The sequence below is a fragment of the Schistocerca americana genome, chromosome 1, assembly GCF_021461395.2.
Source record: "Schistocerca americana isolate TAMUIC-IGC-003095 chromosome 1, iqSchAmer2.1, whole genome shotgun sequence".
Taxonomy (NCBI): domain Eukaryota; kingdom Metazoa; phylum Arthropoda; class Insecta; order Orthoptera; family Acrididae; genus Schistocerca; species Schistocerca americana.
In genome coordinates, this window is record NC_060119.1 from 477452847 (window position 1) to 477468477 (window position 15631).

Below are 15631 nucleotides of genomic sequence, written 5' to 3' on the forward strand. Positions count from 1 at the left end.
TTCTGATGATTCTGCTTCACTTACACTTTTTGATATCCAGTGTCTTCTTCCCAATTGGCCAAGTCATCCAGGACGTCGGACAAGACATCCATGCATTCATCGTAAATAATCATATCGTCTCTTTCATCTGACTAGATGAAAGGGCACAAGTACTTATAAAAACAAAAAACTTGTTGACGTGTGTAACTTATTGTTACCTAAACAAAACACCAACAGAATGTAAAAGATACTAAAGTGCTGTCGCCGGCCACTGCATGATACTATGTTCACAACACCACTGTGGTGTTGCAGGACAGCACAGTGTTAATTATTTGCCATCAGGTGTGAACCATTGATGTAAACTTCCTACTTCTGCTTGGATTCTTTTTGTGTCTTTTTAATACTTTTGGATAGCACTTATTAAATACATTAGAAACATGATTGACAAAGCTGTCAAGAGCTTCATCAATATTTGTAAATTGAGAAAGGAAGCTGGTCCATTCTGTCATACATAGTTGTGATCTGAAAGCATTGATTGAGTACCATTAACAATTCTAATGTTTTGCTCTGTGGGCTTTCTTGTCTGCTATTTTAACCATATCCCTTCATGATCTGATAGATACATGGTATTAAAAAGCACTCTTTCATACATATTTCTCTCTACAAAAACAATCAGTTTTTGACAATATGAAGTAACTGTGTAGATAAAAAAATCCACTCATCAAGTGGCAGCAGAACACACATAAAAGAAGGTTACAATTATGCAAGCTTTCACAGCCAGTGGCTCCTTCTTCAGGAAGAAGGGTTGAAGGGGAAGGAAGAGGGATGAAGGAAAAGGACTAGAGAGGTCTAGGAGAAGGGGTAGATTTCAGAAACGCCACCCAAAACTGCGGGTCAGGGGTCATGAACTGAACGCGATGAGAAGGAAAGACAGATCATTGGGAACTGCACTGGATGAGATATGGAAACTTGAGAGCTTAAACATGGAAGACAGGGTAATATACAAGACAGAGATTACTGATAAAACACTATGTATGAGTTAATAAGAGTGAAAAGCTAAGTGCATTGTGCTTAACAGAGGTGGGAGGGGGATGGCAAAAAATAGGTAAGTAAGGAAATTTGGAAATTTGTGGTAAGTTCCTACAGGACCAAACTGCTGAGGTCATCAGTCCTTAGGCCTACACATTGCTTAGCCTGACTTAAGCTAACTTGCACTAAGGACAACACACACACCCATGTCCAAGGGAGGACACAAACCTCCATCGGGGGTAGCCACACAAACTATGGCGAGGTGTCTGGGGGAAGAATCCAGATGGCTTGTGCTGCAGAGCACCCCACATATCCATCCGCAGATGGATGTGTGTGTGTGTGTGTGTGTGTGTGTGTGTGTGTGTGTGTGTGTGTGTGTGTGAGTGTATACCTGTCCCTTTTTCCCCCTAAGGTAAGTCTTTCTGCTGCCGGGATTGGAATGACTCCTTACCCTCTCCCTTAAAACCCACATCCTTTCATCTTTCCCTCTCCTTCCCTCTTTCCTGATGAAGCAACCGTGGGTTGCGAAAGCTTGAATTTTGTGTGTGTGTTTGTGTTTGTTAGTGTCTCTATCAACATACCAATGCTTTCGTTTGGTAAGTTACATCATCTTTGTTTTTAGATATATTTTTCCCACGTGGAGTGTTTCCCTCTATTATATTCATATTAATCAGTTACTTTGACAACACCATGACTTCCTAAAATCATGCCCTAAAATGAGATTCATTCTGTCTGAGATTTTGCCCACCACACCTAGAATAGCTTTCCATTGCCCTCCCAATCTCTGCAAAATTCTTGCCAGACCCTACGCTCCTTCTGCACACATCTCCCTACCCTATAGCTCCTACCCCTGTGACTGTCACCACTATAAGACTTGCTACCTGTGAAATGACACATGTCATATACCAGCTGTTACGTAAACACTGATTGGCCTTTTACATCGGCATAACTACCACCAAATTATCAGTTAGGATGAATGGACATAGGCAGAGATTGTGTAGTGGCAACACACAATATCCTATTGCAGAGCATCCTCTACAATATGACACTTAAAACCTCAGTGCCTGTTTCAGCACACACATCATCTGGCTTCTTGCACCCCAGACACCAGTTTCTCAGAACTCTGCAAGTGAGAACTAGGGCTACAACATGTCCTTGGTTCTCACCACCCATCTGGTCTTAATTTATGTTAATTTCTTCTGTCTCAGCATTTCTTTACAGTAATTACTCCTTTATTCACTCTGTTTTAGTTTTCTACATCCTTCATTTTTTTATCTACTTATTTTTTGCCTGTGTTGTTCATAAGTAGGATGCAATGTTCCTTCGGCAATGCAGTATCGTATACAGTGAGTGTTATTTCATGAAACCAGCACTGATTCTCCTGGAGTCTCATTATATTCGAAACTAAAATACGCTCTACAATACTGAAATTAGCATAATTTGAGGATAATGGTCTGTATTTATGCATTTAGGTTTTCACTCTTATTACTCATACGTGATGTTTTAGCAGTAATCTGTGTCTTGTATGTTATCCTATCTTCCACCTTTAAGCTCTCAGGTTTTTATATCTTGTCCAGTGCAGTTCCCAATGATCAGTCTTTTCTTCTCATCTCATCCGGTACATGAGCCCTGACTCGCAGTTCTGGGTGACTTTTCTGAAATCTACCCCTTTTGCTAGACCTCTCCAGTCCTTTTCCTTCACCCATCTTCCTTCCCCTTCAACCCTTCTTCCTAAAGAAGGAGCCACTGGCTCTGATAGCTTGCCTAATTATTCTTTTATGGGTGTGTCCTGCTGCCACTTTCTGTGTGCATTTTTTATTACTACAATCGTATCTCTTTCTATGTTTATTATAACATTGTCCAGACATGATAACTGTCTTGTTGGCTTGTTGTTTGCACAAAACATTGTGTGTGAACTGGGGACATTGAGCAAGTGTAAGTGCTTTGCTGTTGTAAATCTAATGTCAATATTAATATCCCTAAAAAATGAAATTTTATGTTGTTTTGCAAGTGGGAGGTTACTCTGTGTAGTACCTCTGTGAAGACACAAATACTGCTGTCAGGAGTACAACATACAGACACTATAATTAGTGTAGGTCCTGGCAGGAATGTAGTAGCTGCCTCAAATACACTTTCAATGCAGAAATTATTGTCAAGATTAGTGTATTTTGCTGAAAGATCTTTGCAGATGTGTGTCAAAGTACCTCCATACTTGTACAGAAGTCTACAAAAGCTTGACTCTGAACAACAGCCTAATGGTTCATACAAAATATAGCTGATTCTTATACAGCCAATGTTCATTAATACATAGAAGAGAATTTTTGCTGTCTCTTAGTAGAACACTAATATCATCTACCTTATTTCTTAAAGATCTGATGTTGACATGCAAAAATACCATAGAGTTATTACAAGATAGGGGGAGATCTGTCCTGTCTGAATACAATTCACTTTGAACTTTTTCAGCAGTAAGTCTCCACACTGATCTTAAAAAAGGATTGTATTGAGGAGGCTGTTGATCCCAACTAATATTCTTTTTTATGTATTTAATGCTTGGGTCATGTTTACTATTATAGAAAAGATTTTTTTGGCTGCTAACTCTGTTTAAATGTAAACCATGGTGGGTCTGAAAGGGGGCATCCATTTCCATATACATTTATCAGACTAATGTTTTTGAAGTGTTTATATATATTCTTGAACTGTTGGTTTGCTACTGTTATTTCTTGGGCAACACAGGGCCACCATGCAAATCAAACGGTTATGGAATGTTGTAAACTAGGACATTGGTATGTATCAGCAGACCCAGGATATTTCTTATAAACAGCATTTGAGCCACTGATCAACACAATAAAATTGTTAGAAAACAGCTTACTTATTTCAGACAGTTTTGTAAGTTTGTTAATTTCCATAGATGACATACCAGGCTTGATGCATGCTGTTGCACTCACACTGTCACCAAAGATGAATATTTTCCTCTGTGTATCTGGTTTTAAGTAGGCTAGAGATTTGGGTACAGAAATAGTATGGTGGTGTGTTTGCAAGTCCTCATTATCAAGCAGTGTGGGAACATTACTGAGAGTGGCATCACAGAACACTTTAACACAACTTAAGGTCAGCACATTTTTGTTGGTGACATTCACTTTTGATTTCTTATTTGTCTGTTTTTTGGAACAAGTCAAACTATTACACAGAAATTTTAGCATGCTCAGTTTTCTTTTTACTTGGTGGCATAGAGGTTTCCCTAAAACTGATTAAAGAAAAAGCAATCAAAAAAGTAAAAAGAGGCAAATCAATTGCATTACAACAGATGAACTAGTTAAAAGTATTTGGAGATTATTCAAGCCAGTGGAAGATGAAACAGGGGAGAAAAAAATGAACAAGAGAATTTGGCTGGAACAGTTGAAGGCAAAATGTGTGATCCTTTAAATTACTCAGACAATGAAAATATGAAAGGACAAAATAAGGGCAAATAAGAACACATTAGGCTGGCTGTTCAAGATGATAGGGTTCCCTGGCATGGTTTTATGAAAACCTGTTTGGTTGGGGAAAACCAAAAGGCAGTGTAGATGTCTTTAAATTTGACATCAGTTGAAAAATGTCTAATGAATATTAGTAAAAAAATTGAAATTATTTTCTAAGATTTGTCAGGCATTTTACCATTGCTTGTATTGTCAAGCACTTGAGTAATTTAAGTTATGCCAACAATATTGTGAAATGGATAGTTGCTACTCACCATATGGTGGAGATGCTGAGTTGCAGATGGGCACAACAAAAAGACTGTCAAACACTAAGCTTTTGGCCAGCAAGGTCTTTGTCAGAAACACACACACACACACACACACACACACACACACACACACACACACACACTATTGATTCCACCACAAAAATCCATTTTTCAGATAAAATCACTTCAAAATTATCTAGTCAAAGCTTTTTTGGTTTAAATCCTAATAAAATATTACCTAGTATTTTGACACATTGAGTTACAGACAGGCACAACGCAAAGTCCGTTACATGCTAAGCTTTCAGCCAAAGCATTCTTCAGTGAAGAAGGGAAAATGCACAGATTCACACACGCAGGCACACCTCACGCACATGTGCCTGCTACCTCTGGTTGCTGTAGTCAGATTGCAGCTGTTGAGTAGATGAAATCTTTCATTATACGCAACTGTCGCAGCCCATCTAGAGCAGTCGGATATAGCAGCATATGTGTGTGAGGTCTGCCTGCTTGTCTGAAAATGTGTGTGTGTTTTCATTTCTTTTACAAAGAAGGCTTCAGCCGAAAGCTAAGTGTGTAACAGTCTTCTCCTTGTGCCTGTATGCAGCTCAGCTTGTCTGTTTCACGAGTGATGTACCCTCTTCATAACTGTTGATATTCCAACCTGGACATTCCACTGTTTGATTTTACCTAGCATTTTGTTTTCTACATTATTTACCAAAGCTCTCAGAAAATTTTTGTTGGACATATTCCATGTTATCCTCAGAATTTCTGACCAGATTATCTTCAGAACAACTCATAAGATAATTGCAAAGTAATTTCATCATCAGTCAAACCACAACTCACCATGTTGATGGACCTGAACCCACATAACAGAAACATCCAAATTCAAAGACCCACAAGATGAAAGAAATATACAAAGTTTTTCACACCATCTGTATATGCTAAAACTGCACCCTCTAATAGCTAGCCCAGAGAGGGAGGAACTTTGAGAATATTTAAATGGAGAAAGGGTAACATTATGAAAGAACTGTCAAAAATTATGGTCAGTGGACTGTTAGCAATAAGTGTTTTATTATAGAACACTTAGAAAATGTAACATATCTACTAATCTACTAAAGAGAATGCCTATGCCACAATTGTCCATCCTCTTTTGGAGTACTGCTGTGTGGTCTGGGATCCCTACCAGATAGAATTAATGGGGTACATTGAGAAAGTTCAAAGAAGAACAGCAGGTTTTGTATTATCATGAAGCAGGGGAGAGAGTTTCACTGACATGATACAGGATGTGGGGTGGACTTCGTTAAAATAATCACTTTTTCATTGCGGTGAACTCTTCTCGCAAAATTTCAGTCACCGACTTTCTCCTCTGAATGCAAAAATATTTTGTTGATGCTGACCTACATAGTGTGAGACAATCACCATTAAAAAATTAGGGAAAACAGAGCTCACAAGAAAAGACATAGGTGCTCATTTTTTCCGCGCACTGTTCGAGATTGGAATAATAGAGAATTGTTGTGAAGTTGGTTTGGTGAACCATGTGCTGGGCGGTTAAGTGTGATTTGCAGAGTATCCATGCAGATGTAGGACAACATAGCCTATATTTTTATGACAACACCCCCAGCTGCTTTATTCTGTAGCTCGATCACAATGGCACAATGAAATACTGCTTACAAAGAGAAAGATTCAAGTTTTTAGTCATAGTGTGAAGTAGACGTTTATTGTCAGAAAGTTTGATTTATTGCCTTGATATGTTTTTTCAGGCCTACTAATCAAATTTTGTGGGCTTCAGGACAGACATTTACAGTTAGGAAACTAATGCAGTGAAACAATATAAGGAATAGAACATTTTTACATATTTTCATTATAACTTGAGATGTTCCTTGAATAACATTTGGTGTTTACACTTGTTAATCAAGATAAACTTTGTTTAAAGACATCGGATGACCCGGAACTGCACAAGCTGCATGAGGAAGCTGTGCAGCATAAAGAACTGAATGAAACTCTGTTGTCAATGCTGGCATCGGGTGACCACATCCTCCTCCACAGCCGTCTTACACTGCGGCGACTGACACGAATTGACCTGCGCAAGTCATCAGTGTGTCGCTTCATGATAGGTCAGCATTTTTTTAAAATAAGCATGGTTATACCACAAATATCATAGCAATTCATAGGCTGCTATAATTATAGCATATTTCAGTTGTTCATTAAACATATTTTGAATTATTGACTTTTACTGGTTGCACGGAAAACTCACTCTTTGCCTTTTTAAACCTATTTTTGTTATTCATGTTGTTTTTCTTGCTTTGAAAGTAATAATTTATTTCGAGCTTCTGTGTGCAAGAAATTTGATCTCTCTTTAGTTACATCTTATAAGCAAAATAATAATATCATTTTGGTAAGTATGGTGTATCACGTAGATACTTGGGTTATGTTTTCTTTATCCTTCACCTGAGGTAAGAGATGGGAATATTTATCATACTGGACATGGTATATCTGATATTTTTGTGTAGGTTATGTAAGCATCATAAGAAAGTCAAGTACACTCACCTTTACCATAGAGCAGAAAATAAAGAGTCCTGGGATTTCCATTTAGTTATTGAGAAGAAAACAATTTGGTACTAGTGTGGCACACAGAGTTAAACAGTGAGCAGTGACACAGAGTTGATATAGGTAAATCTAACAGCTGACTTCAGTTAACTTATATGAGAACTTGAAACTGTTGTATTTCTAGCATAGAACATGAATGCAAAACACTTGTGTAGCCTACATTGAGTACTGTTCAAGTGTGATTAGGATTCAGTGAGCATGGACTAACAAGAGACATTGAGTCAATCCAAGGAAACTAGTGTAGGAAGTTACAGTCAAGTTTGTATGCTGTGCAGCATAAAGAACTGAATGAAACTCTGCTGTCAATGCTGGCCTCTGGTGATCACATTCTCCTCCACAGCCATCTTACACTATGGCGACTGACACGAATTGACCTGCGCAAGTCTACAATTAATGGGGTACAATGAGAAAGTTCAAAGAAGAACAGCATGTTCTGTATTATCATGAAGCAGGGGAGAGAGTGTCACTGACATGATACAGGATGTGGGGTTGGCTTCATTAAAATGATCATTTTTTTCATTGCGGTGAAATCTTCTCACAAAATGGTGTATCTGCCGCTTCATGATAGGTCAGCATTTTTTGAAATAAGAATGGATTTACCACAAATATCATAGCAAATAGATGACAGATACATAAAGATGAGAAAGCTTAATATCATGCAACAAATTATGTTTAGTAACTGAGAGGTGCAAGGCATGAAACATATATCAGAAAGACTGGTTAGATACCAAAAGAGGGAGAGTGTTCATTGCAGTCAACAAAAATTTTGTCTCTTTTGAAGTTGAAATTGAGTTTAACTGAGAAGTTATGTGGACACGGGTAACCAGACTAGGTGAGCTCGGATAAATCATCAGATGTTTTACTGAACACCCAGTTCTGCCATAACAGGCGTAGAATCATTCAAAGAAAGTCTACACACAGTAGTGCAGAAACATCCCAATTATGCAGTATTAGTTGGAGGAGACTTTAATCTATCAATTAAAGACTGTGACATGTATGGATTCACTGTGGATGGAATAGACAGACAGTCTTGTGAAATACTTCTGAAAACGTTTTCCAAAAACTGTCCTGAGCAGCTAGTTCAATAACCCATATGTAATTGAAACATTCTAGAACTTGTAGCAAGAAATAAAACTGACCTTATTAACAATGTCAGTATAGACACATGGATAACTGATCATGATATCATCATAGCAATGATGGTAACAAAAGTTAATAAATCCATCAAGATAGCTAGGAGAGTATTTATGCTGGAAGGAGCAGATAAACAGTTGTTAGCATCTTACTTAGACAATGAATGGACGTCATTTAGTTTCAATATGGTGCAAGCAGAGGAATTTTGAGCAAGATTCAAAATGATTGTGAATCATGCTCAGGAGAAGTATGTATTGAGTGAGGGCAGAAAAGACCTACCATCCTTTAATAACAAAATCCAGAAAATGCTGAGGAACCAGGAAGGTCAAAAAAGAATGTTGAAATGTCAATAGGCAAGAGTTAGTAGAAATTTGCACATCTGTAAAAAGACTGATGTGTAAAGTGTGCAACAACATCCACCTCCATACCTTAGCAAAGGATCTTGCCAAGAACCCAAAAAAATTGTGGTTTTATGATAAATCATTAAGCAGGTCAAAGGCTTCTATCCAGTCACTCATCAACCAGTGTGGTATGGCAATAGAAAAACGAAAACTGAAATTTTAAATTTTGTGTTAAAAAAATCATACATATAGGAGGATTGTACACAAGTACCATCCTTGTCCATAGAAATATTGGAACACGTGAGGCAATACTGACCTTACGACTTATCTTAGAAGAAAGATTAAGGAAAGGCAAACCTACGTTTCTAGCATTTATAGAGATAAAGAAAGCTTTTGACAATTTTGACTGGAATACTCTCTCTCAAATTCTAAAGGTGGCAGGGGTAAATACAGGGAGTGAAAGGCTGTTTACAATTTGTACAGAAACCAGATGGCAGTTATAAGAGTCGAGAGGCATGAAAAGGAAGCAGTGGTTGGGAAGGAAGTGAGACAGGGTTGTAGCCTCTCCCCGATGTTATTCAATCTGTATATTGAGCTAGCAGAAGGAAACAAAAGAAAAATTCGGAGTAGGTATTAAAAACCATGGAGAAGAAATAAAAACTTTGAGGTTCGCCGATGACATTGTAATTCTGTCAGAGACAGCAAAGGACTTAAAAGAGCAATTGAACAGAATGGACAGTGTCTTGAAAGGATGATATAAGATGAACATCAAATGAAGCAAAACGAGTATAATGGAATGTAGCTGAATTAAGTCGGGTGATGCTGAGGAAATTAGATTAGGAAATGAGACACTTAAAATAGTAAAGGAGTTTTGCTATTTGGGGAGCAAAATAACTGATGATGGCCAAAGTAGAGAAGATATAAAATGTAGACTGGCAATGGCAAGGAAAGCGTTTCTTAAGAAGAGAAATTTGTTAACATTGAGTATAGATTTAAATGTCAGGAAGTCGTTTCTGAAAGTATTTGTATGGAGTGTAGCCATGTATGGAAGTGAAACGTGGGCGATAACTAGTTTGGACAAGAAGAGAACAGAAGCTTTTGAAATATGGTGCTACAGAAGAATGCTGAAGATTAGATGGGTAGATCACATAACTAATGAGGAGGTATTGAATAGAATTGGGGAGAAGAGGAGTTTGTAGCACAACTTGACAAGAAGAAGGGACCGGTTGGTAGGGCATGCTCTGAGGCATCAAGGGATCACAAATTTAGCATTGGAAGGCAGCGTGGAGGGTAAAAGTCTTAGAGGGAGACCAAGAGATGAATACACTAAGCAGATTCAGAAGGATGTAGGTTGCAGTAAGTACTGGGAGGTGAAGAAGCTTGCACAGGATAGGGTAGCATGGAGAGCTGCATCAAACCAGTCTCAGGACTGAAGACCACAACATCCTTTGATGATGATGATGATGTTGGTTTGTGGGGCGCTCAACATCATGGTCATTAGTGGCCATACACATTCTAAATCTTTCCATTTCCAGTCTCAGCACTTCCCGAATGATGATGAGATGATGAGGAAAACACAAACACCCAGTCCCTGGGCAGAGAAAATCCATGACCTGGCTGGGAATCGAACCTGGGACCCCATGATCCAGAGACAGCAACACTAGCCACTAGACCCCGAGGTGTGGATCCCATCCTTTGACTGCCACACAGACACCCACGTGGAGGACATAGAAATAGGCATCCCTGACACTGACAACCAACTGAAAGAGTTGAAAAGGAATAAGCTGCCAGGTCTGGATGGAATTCCAATTCAGTTTTACAGAGAGTGTTCTGTGGCATTAGCCCTTTACTTAGCTTGCATTTATCACAAATGTATTAGTGACAAGACACAACTGACTTGAAAAAGTGCAGGGGACTCCTGTACATACGAATGGACCTACAAAATTACAGACCCATACCCTTAACATTGGAATGTTATAGAATTCTTGAACATATTCTAAGTTTGAATATAATATATTTCCTTGAAACAGAAAGCTTCTTTCCACAAATCAGCATGAATGTAGAAAGCATCACTCATGCAAAACTCAGTTTCCACTTTTCTTGCATGATAATCTGTGAACCATGAATGAAGGACAACAGACAGATTCCATATTCCTAGATTTCAGGGTGCTCCATTGCAGACTGTTGATGGAGGTAAGAGCATACAGAATAGGTACCCAGATATGTAAGTGACTCAAAGACTTCTTAACTAGCAGAACCCAGGAAACTGTCCTTAATGACAAGTGTTCATCGGAGAGGAGGGTATCATCCCGAGTTCCTCAGGGGTGTATGAAAGGACTGCTCTATTACCTGTACACATAAATGATCTGACAAGTAGGATGAGCAACAGTCAGTGACTGTTTGCTCATAGCAATGTAGTATACAAGAAAGTATCATCATTGAGGGACTGTAGGGTGACTTAGACAGACTTCCAGTTTGGTGTGATGAATGGCAGCTTTCTCTAACTGTAGGAAAATATAAGTTAATGCAAGTGAATAGGAAAAAAATTTTGTAATTTTGGAATACAGCATTAATCATGTGCTGCCTGATACAATTGTGTTAATTAAATATTTATACATAATATTTCAAAGCTATGTGAAATGGAATGAGAGCTGGCCACAGAATGAGTCCACTGCCACCAACATACATTTCAGGTAAGGACCACAAGGACACGATAAGAGCTCTGCCTCTGCCATACACCATATGGTGACTTGCAAGATGTGGATATAGAGTTAGATGTAGATACAGAAAGCTGTGGTCATGTGTATGAGAGCTATACTTGTGTGAATGTGTGAGAGTTTTCAACACTTGATGAAGGATTTAGTCCACAGACAAACAAATGATCACAATTTCAGAAAATTTGGATGAGGTATTTAAGAGAATGAGCTTCATAAACTGAGCAAGTCTATAACATGTTAGTCCACATCTGGCCCTTATACAAACAGTTATTTGGCTTATCATTGGTTGATAGAGTTGTTGGCCATCCTCCTGAATAATATTGTGCCAAATTCTGTACAATTGGCAATTGGGATATTATATCATCAAAATTCAGAGCAGTTTTGAAGGCCCTGCCTGTAATGCTCCAAAAGTTCTCAACTGGAGGGAAATCCAGTGACCTAGCTGACCAAGATAGGCTTCGACAAGTACATGTACAAGCAGTAGAAACTCCCATTATCTTTTTGGAATGAAAGTCCAGGATGGCTTGCCATGAAGGGCAACAAAATGGGGTGTAGAATATTACTGATGTACTGCTGTCCTGTAAGGGCCCCTTTGATGACAAACAAAGAGGTCCTGCTATGAAAAGAAATGGCAGGCCAGACCACCAGTCCTGGTTGTCAGACCATATGGGGAGCAACAGCCATCTTGGCATCTCATTGCTCTCTGGGGACTCCTGCTGCCAACTGAGCCTTGATAACCAATGAGTTGTCTTTTTAAACAGATATATTTTAGCAGTCTTTTTTATCTCCCTGGCAATTTATTACACAATTTTATTCCTCAACAGAAAATGATGTTTTGAGCTTTTTGTTTGATTTTCCTTAGAAATTGTAACTCCAGGACTAGTTCTTGTCTCATATTTATTTGTTAAACTATTATGGAAATACTTACTAATGTGATATGCACAAAAGATCTGTTATTGGGCTGCAGTTCCCCCCTCCCCAGAATAATATTTCTTTCCTCTAGAGAAAGAGAGAGATTCTTTGCAACATAGGTTTCAGACCTAACAGTCTTGAAAATTTTCTTGCTGTTGTAGCTGGTATTCCAATAGATTAAGAAAACACCTTTGTTTACCATAGCAAATTTAGAGTCAATTGCATTTCAAAAAATGAAAAAGGCCTTGGCATAGTCTTCAATGACTATATAAATTGGGAAGAACAGATTGCAGCACACAGGAAATCTCTCTTCTGCTTACATGCAATCCCCAAATTTAGAAAAAAATATTTTCACCCCAAATCAAACAAAAATTAGTCCAGTCTTTAGTCCTGCCAAATGTTTACTATTGTGATAACATTCATCATGGGACAAATAGTGAAAACTTTAGATGACTTGTGTTAGCTATGAACAATTGCATAAGATATGTGTGCAACATTCAGTTCTCTGATCATATTGGCCCTTCCTATATTCAGTTAGTTTGGATACAACGGAATAGGTGACATGATTTTCACTGGTCTGTTTACTTAATTGGATTCTCGGCCACTGGTGTCTTCAGTACCTCATCTCACATATCAAATACCTATCATCATTCCATGACTGCAATACTAGATTGGATACATTCATCATCTTGGCTATATCTTTATGTAACACTAAATCTTTTTCCCTCTCCATCTCCATTTCACAGTAAGACTGTAAAACAAATTACCCTGACTGAATCTCATCCAAAACCACCCTGCATTCCAGAGAAGATTAAAGCTTTCTCTTTTATCATCAGTGTACCTTTCCTCTCCGCCCCCATGAACCATGGACCTTGCCGTTGGTGGGGAGGCTTGCGTGCCTCAGCGATACAGATAGCCGTACCGTAGGTGCAACCACAACGGAGGGGTATCTGTTGAGAGGCCAGACAAACGTGTGGTTCCTGAAGAGGGGCAGCAGCCTTTTCAGTAGTTGCAAGGGCAACAGTCTGGATGATTGAATGATCTGGCCTTGTAACAATAACCAAAACGGCCTTGCTGTGCTGGTACTGCGAACGGCTGAAAGCAAGGGGAAACTACAGCCGTAATTTTTCCCGAGGGCATGCAGCTTTACTGTATGATTACATGATGATGGCGTCCTCTTGGGTAAAATATTCCGGAGGTAAAATAGTCCCCCATTCGGATCTCCGGGCGGGGACTACTCAAGAGGATGTCGTTATCAGGAGAAAGAAAACTGGCGTTCTACGGATCGGAGCGTGGAATGTCAGATCCCTTAATCGGGCAGGTAGGTTAGAAAATTTAAAAAGGGAAATGGATAGGTTGAAGTTAGATATAGTGGGAATTAGTGAAGTTCGGTGGCAGGAGGAACAAGACTTCTGGTCAGGTGACTACAGGGTTATAAACACAAAATCAAATAGGGGGAATGCAGGAGTAGGTTTAATAATGAATAGGAAAATAGGAATGCGGGTAAGCTACTACAAACAGCATAGTGAACGCATTATTGTGGCCAAGATAGATACGAAGCCCACACCTACTACAGTAGTACAAGTTTATATGCCAACTAGCTCTGCAGATGAGGCAGAAATTGAAGAAATGTATGATGAAATAAAAGAAATTATTCAGATTGTGAAGGGAGACGAAAATTTAATAGTCATGGGTGACTGGAATTCGAGTGTAGGAAAAGGGAGAGAAGGAAACACAGTAGGTGAATATGGATTGGGGGACAGAAATGAAAGAGGAAACCGCCTGGTAGAATTTTGCACAGAGCACAACATAATCATAACTAACACTTGGTTTAAGAATCATGAAAGAAGGTTGTATACATGGAAGAACCCTGGAGATACTAAAAGGTATCAGATAGATTATATAATGGTAAGACAGAGATTTAGGAACCAGGTTTTAAATTGTAAGACATTTCCAGGGGCAGATGTGGACTCTGACCACAATCTATTGGTTATGACCTGTAGATTAAAACTGAAGAAACTGCAAAAAGGTGGGAATTTAAGGAGATGGGACCTGGATAAACTAAAAGAACCAGAGGTTGTACAGAGATTCAGGGAGAGCATAAGGGAGCAATTGACAGGAATTGGGGAAATAAATACAGTAGAAGAAGAATGGGTAGCTTTGAGGGATGAAGTAGTGAAGGCAGCAGAGGATCAAGTAGGTAAAAAGACGAGGGCTAGTAGAAATCCTTGGGTAACAGAAGAAATATTGAATTTAATTGATGAAAGGAGAAAATATAAAAATGCAGTAAGTGAAACAGGCAAAAAGGAATACAAACGTCTCAAAAATGAGATCGACAGGAAGTGCAAAATGGCTAAGCAGAGATGGCTAGAGGACAAATGTAAGGATGTAGAGGCCTATCTCACTAGGGGTAAGATAGATACCGCCTACAGGAAAATTAAAGAGACCTTTGGAGATAAGAGAACGACTTGTATGAATATCAAGAGCTCAGACGGAAACCCAGTTCTAAGCAAAGAAGGGAAAGCAGAAAGGTGGAAGGAGTATATAGAGGGTCTATACAAGGGCGATGTACTTGAGGACAATATTATGGAAATGGAAGAGGATGAAGATGAAATGGGAGATACGATACTGCGTGAAGAGTTTGACAGAGCACTGAAAGACCTGAGTCGAAACAAGGCCCCAGGAGTAGACAATATTCCATTGGAACTACTGACGGCCGTGGGAGAGCCAGTCCTGACAAAACTCTACCATCTGGTGAGCAAGATGTATGAAACAGGCGAAATACCCTCAGACTTCAAGAAGAATATAATAATTCCAATCCCAAAGAAAGCAGGTGTTGACAGATGTGAAAATTACCGAACTATCAGCTTAATAAGTCACAGCTGCAAAATACTAACACGAATTCTTTACAGACGAATGGAAAAACTAGTAGAAGCCAACCTCGGGGAAGATCAGTTTGGATTCCGTAGAAACACTGGAACACGTGAGGCAATACTGACCTTACGACTTATCTTAGAAGAAAGATTAAGGAAAGGCAAACCTACGTTTCTAGCATTTGTAGACTTAGAGAAAGCTTTTGACAATGTTGACTGGAATACTCTCTTTCAAATTCTAAAGGTGGCAGGGGTAAAATACAGGGAGCGAAAGGCTATTTACAATTTGTACAGAAGCCAGATGGCAGTTATAAGAGT

The 15631-nt window shown here is 38.9% G+C and overlaps 1 protein-coding gene across 1 annotated transcript in view; it reads left to right on the forward strand.

Moving 5' to 3' along the window:
- Window positions 1-15631, forward strand: part of LOC124564982 (ionotropic receptor 93a) — a 308796-nt gene that overhangs the window by 258516 nt on the left and 34649 nt on the right. The window contains exon 14 of the mRNA XM_047131014.1: window positions 6663-6843. Coding sequence (XP_046986970.1) covers window positions 6663-6843 — 181 coding nt within the window. The remainder of the gene's footprint in view (window positions 1-6662; window positions 6844-15631) is intronic.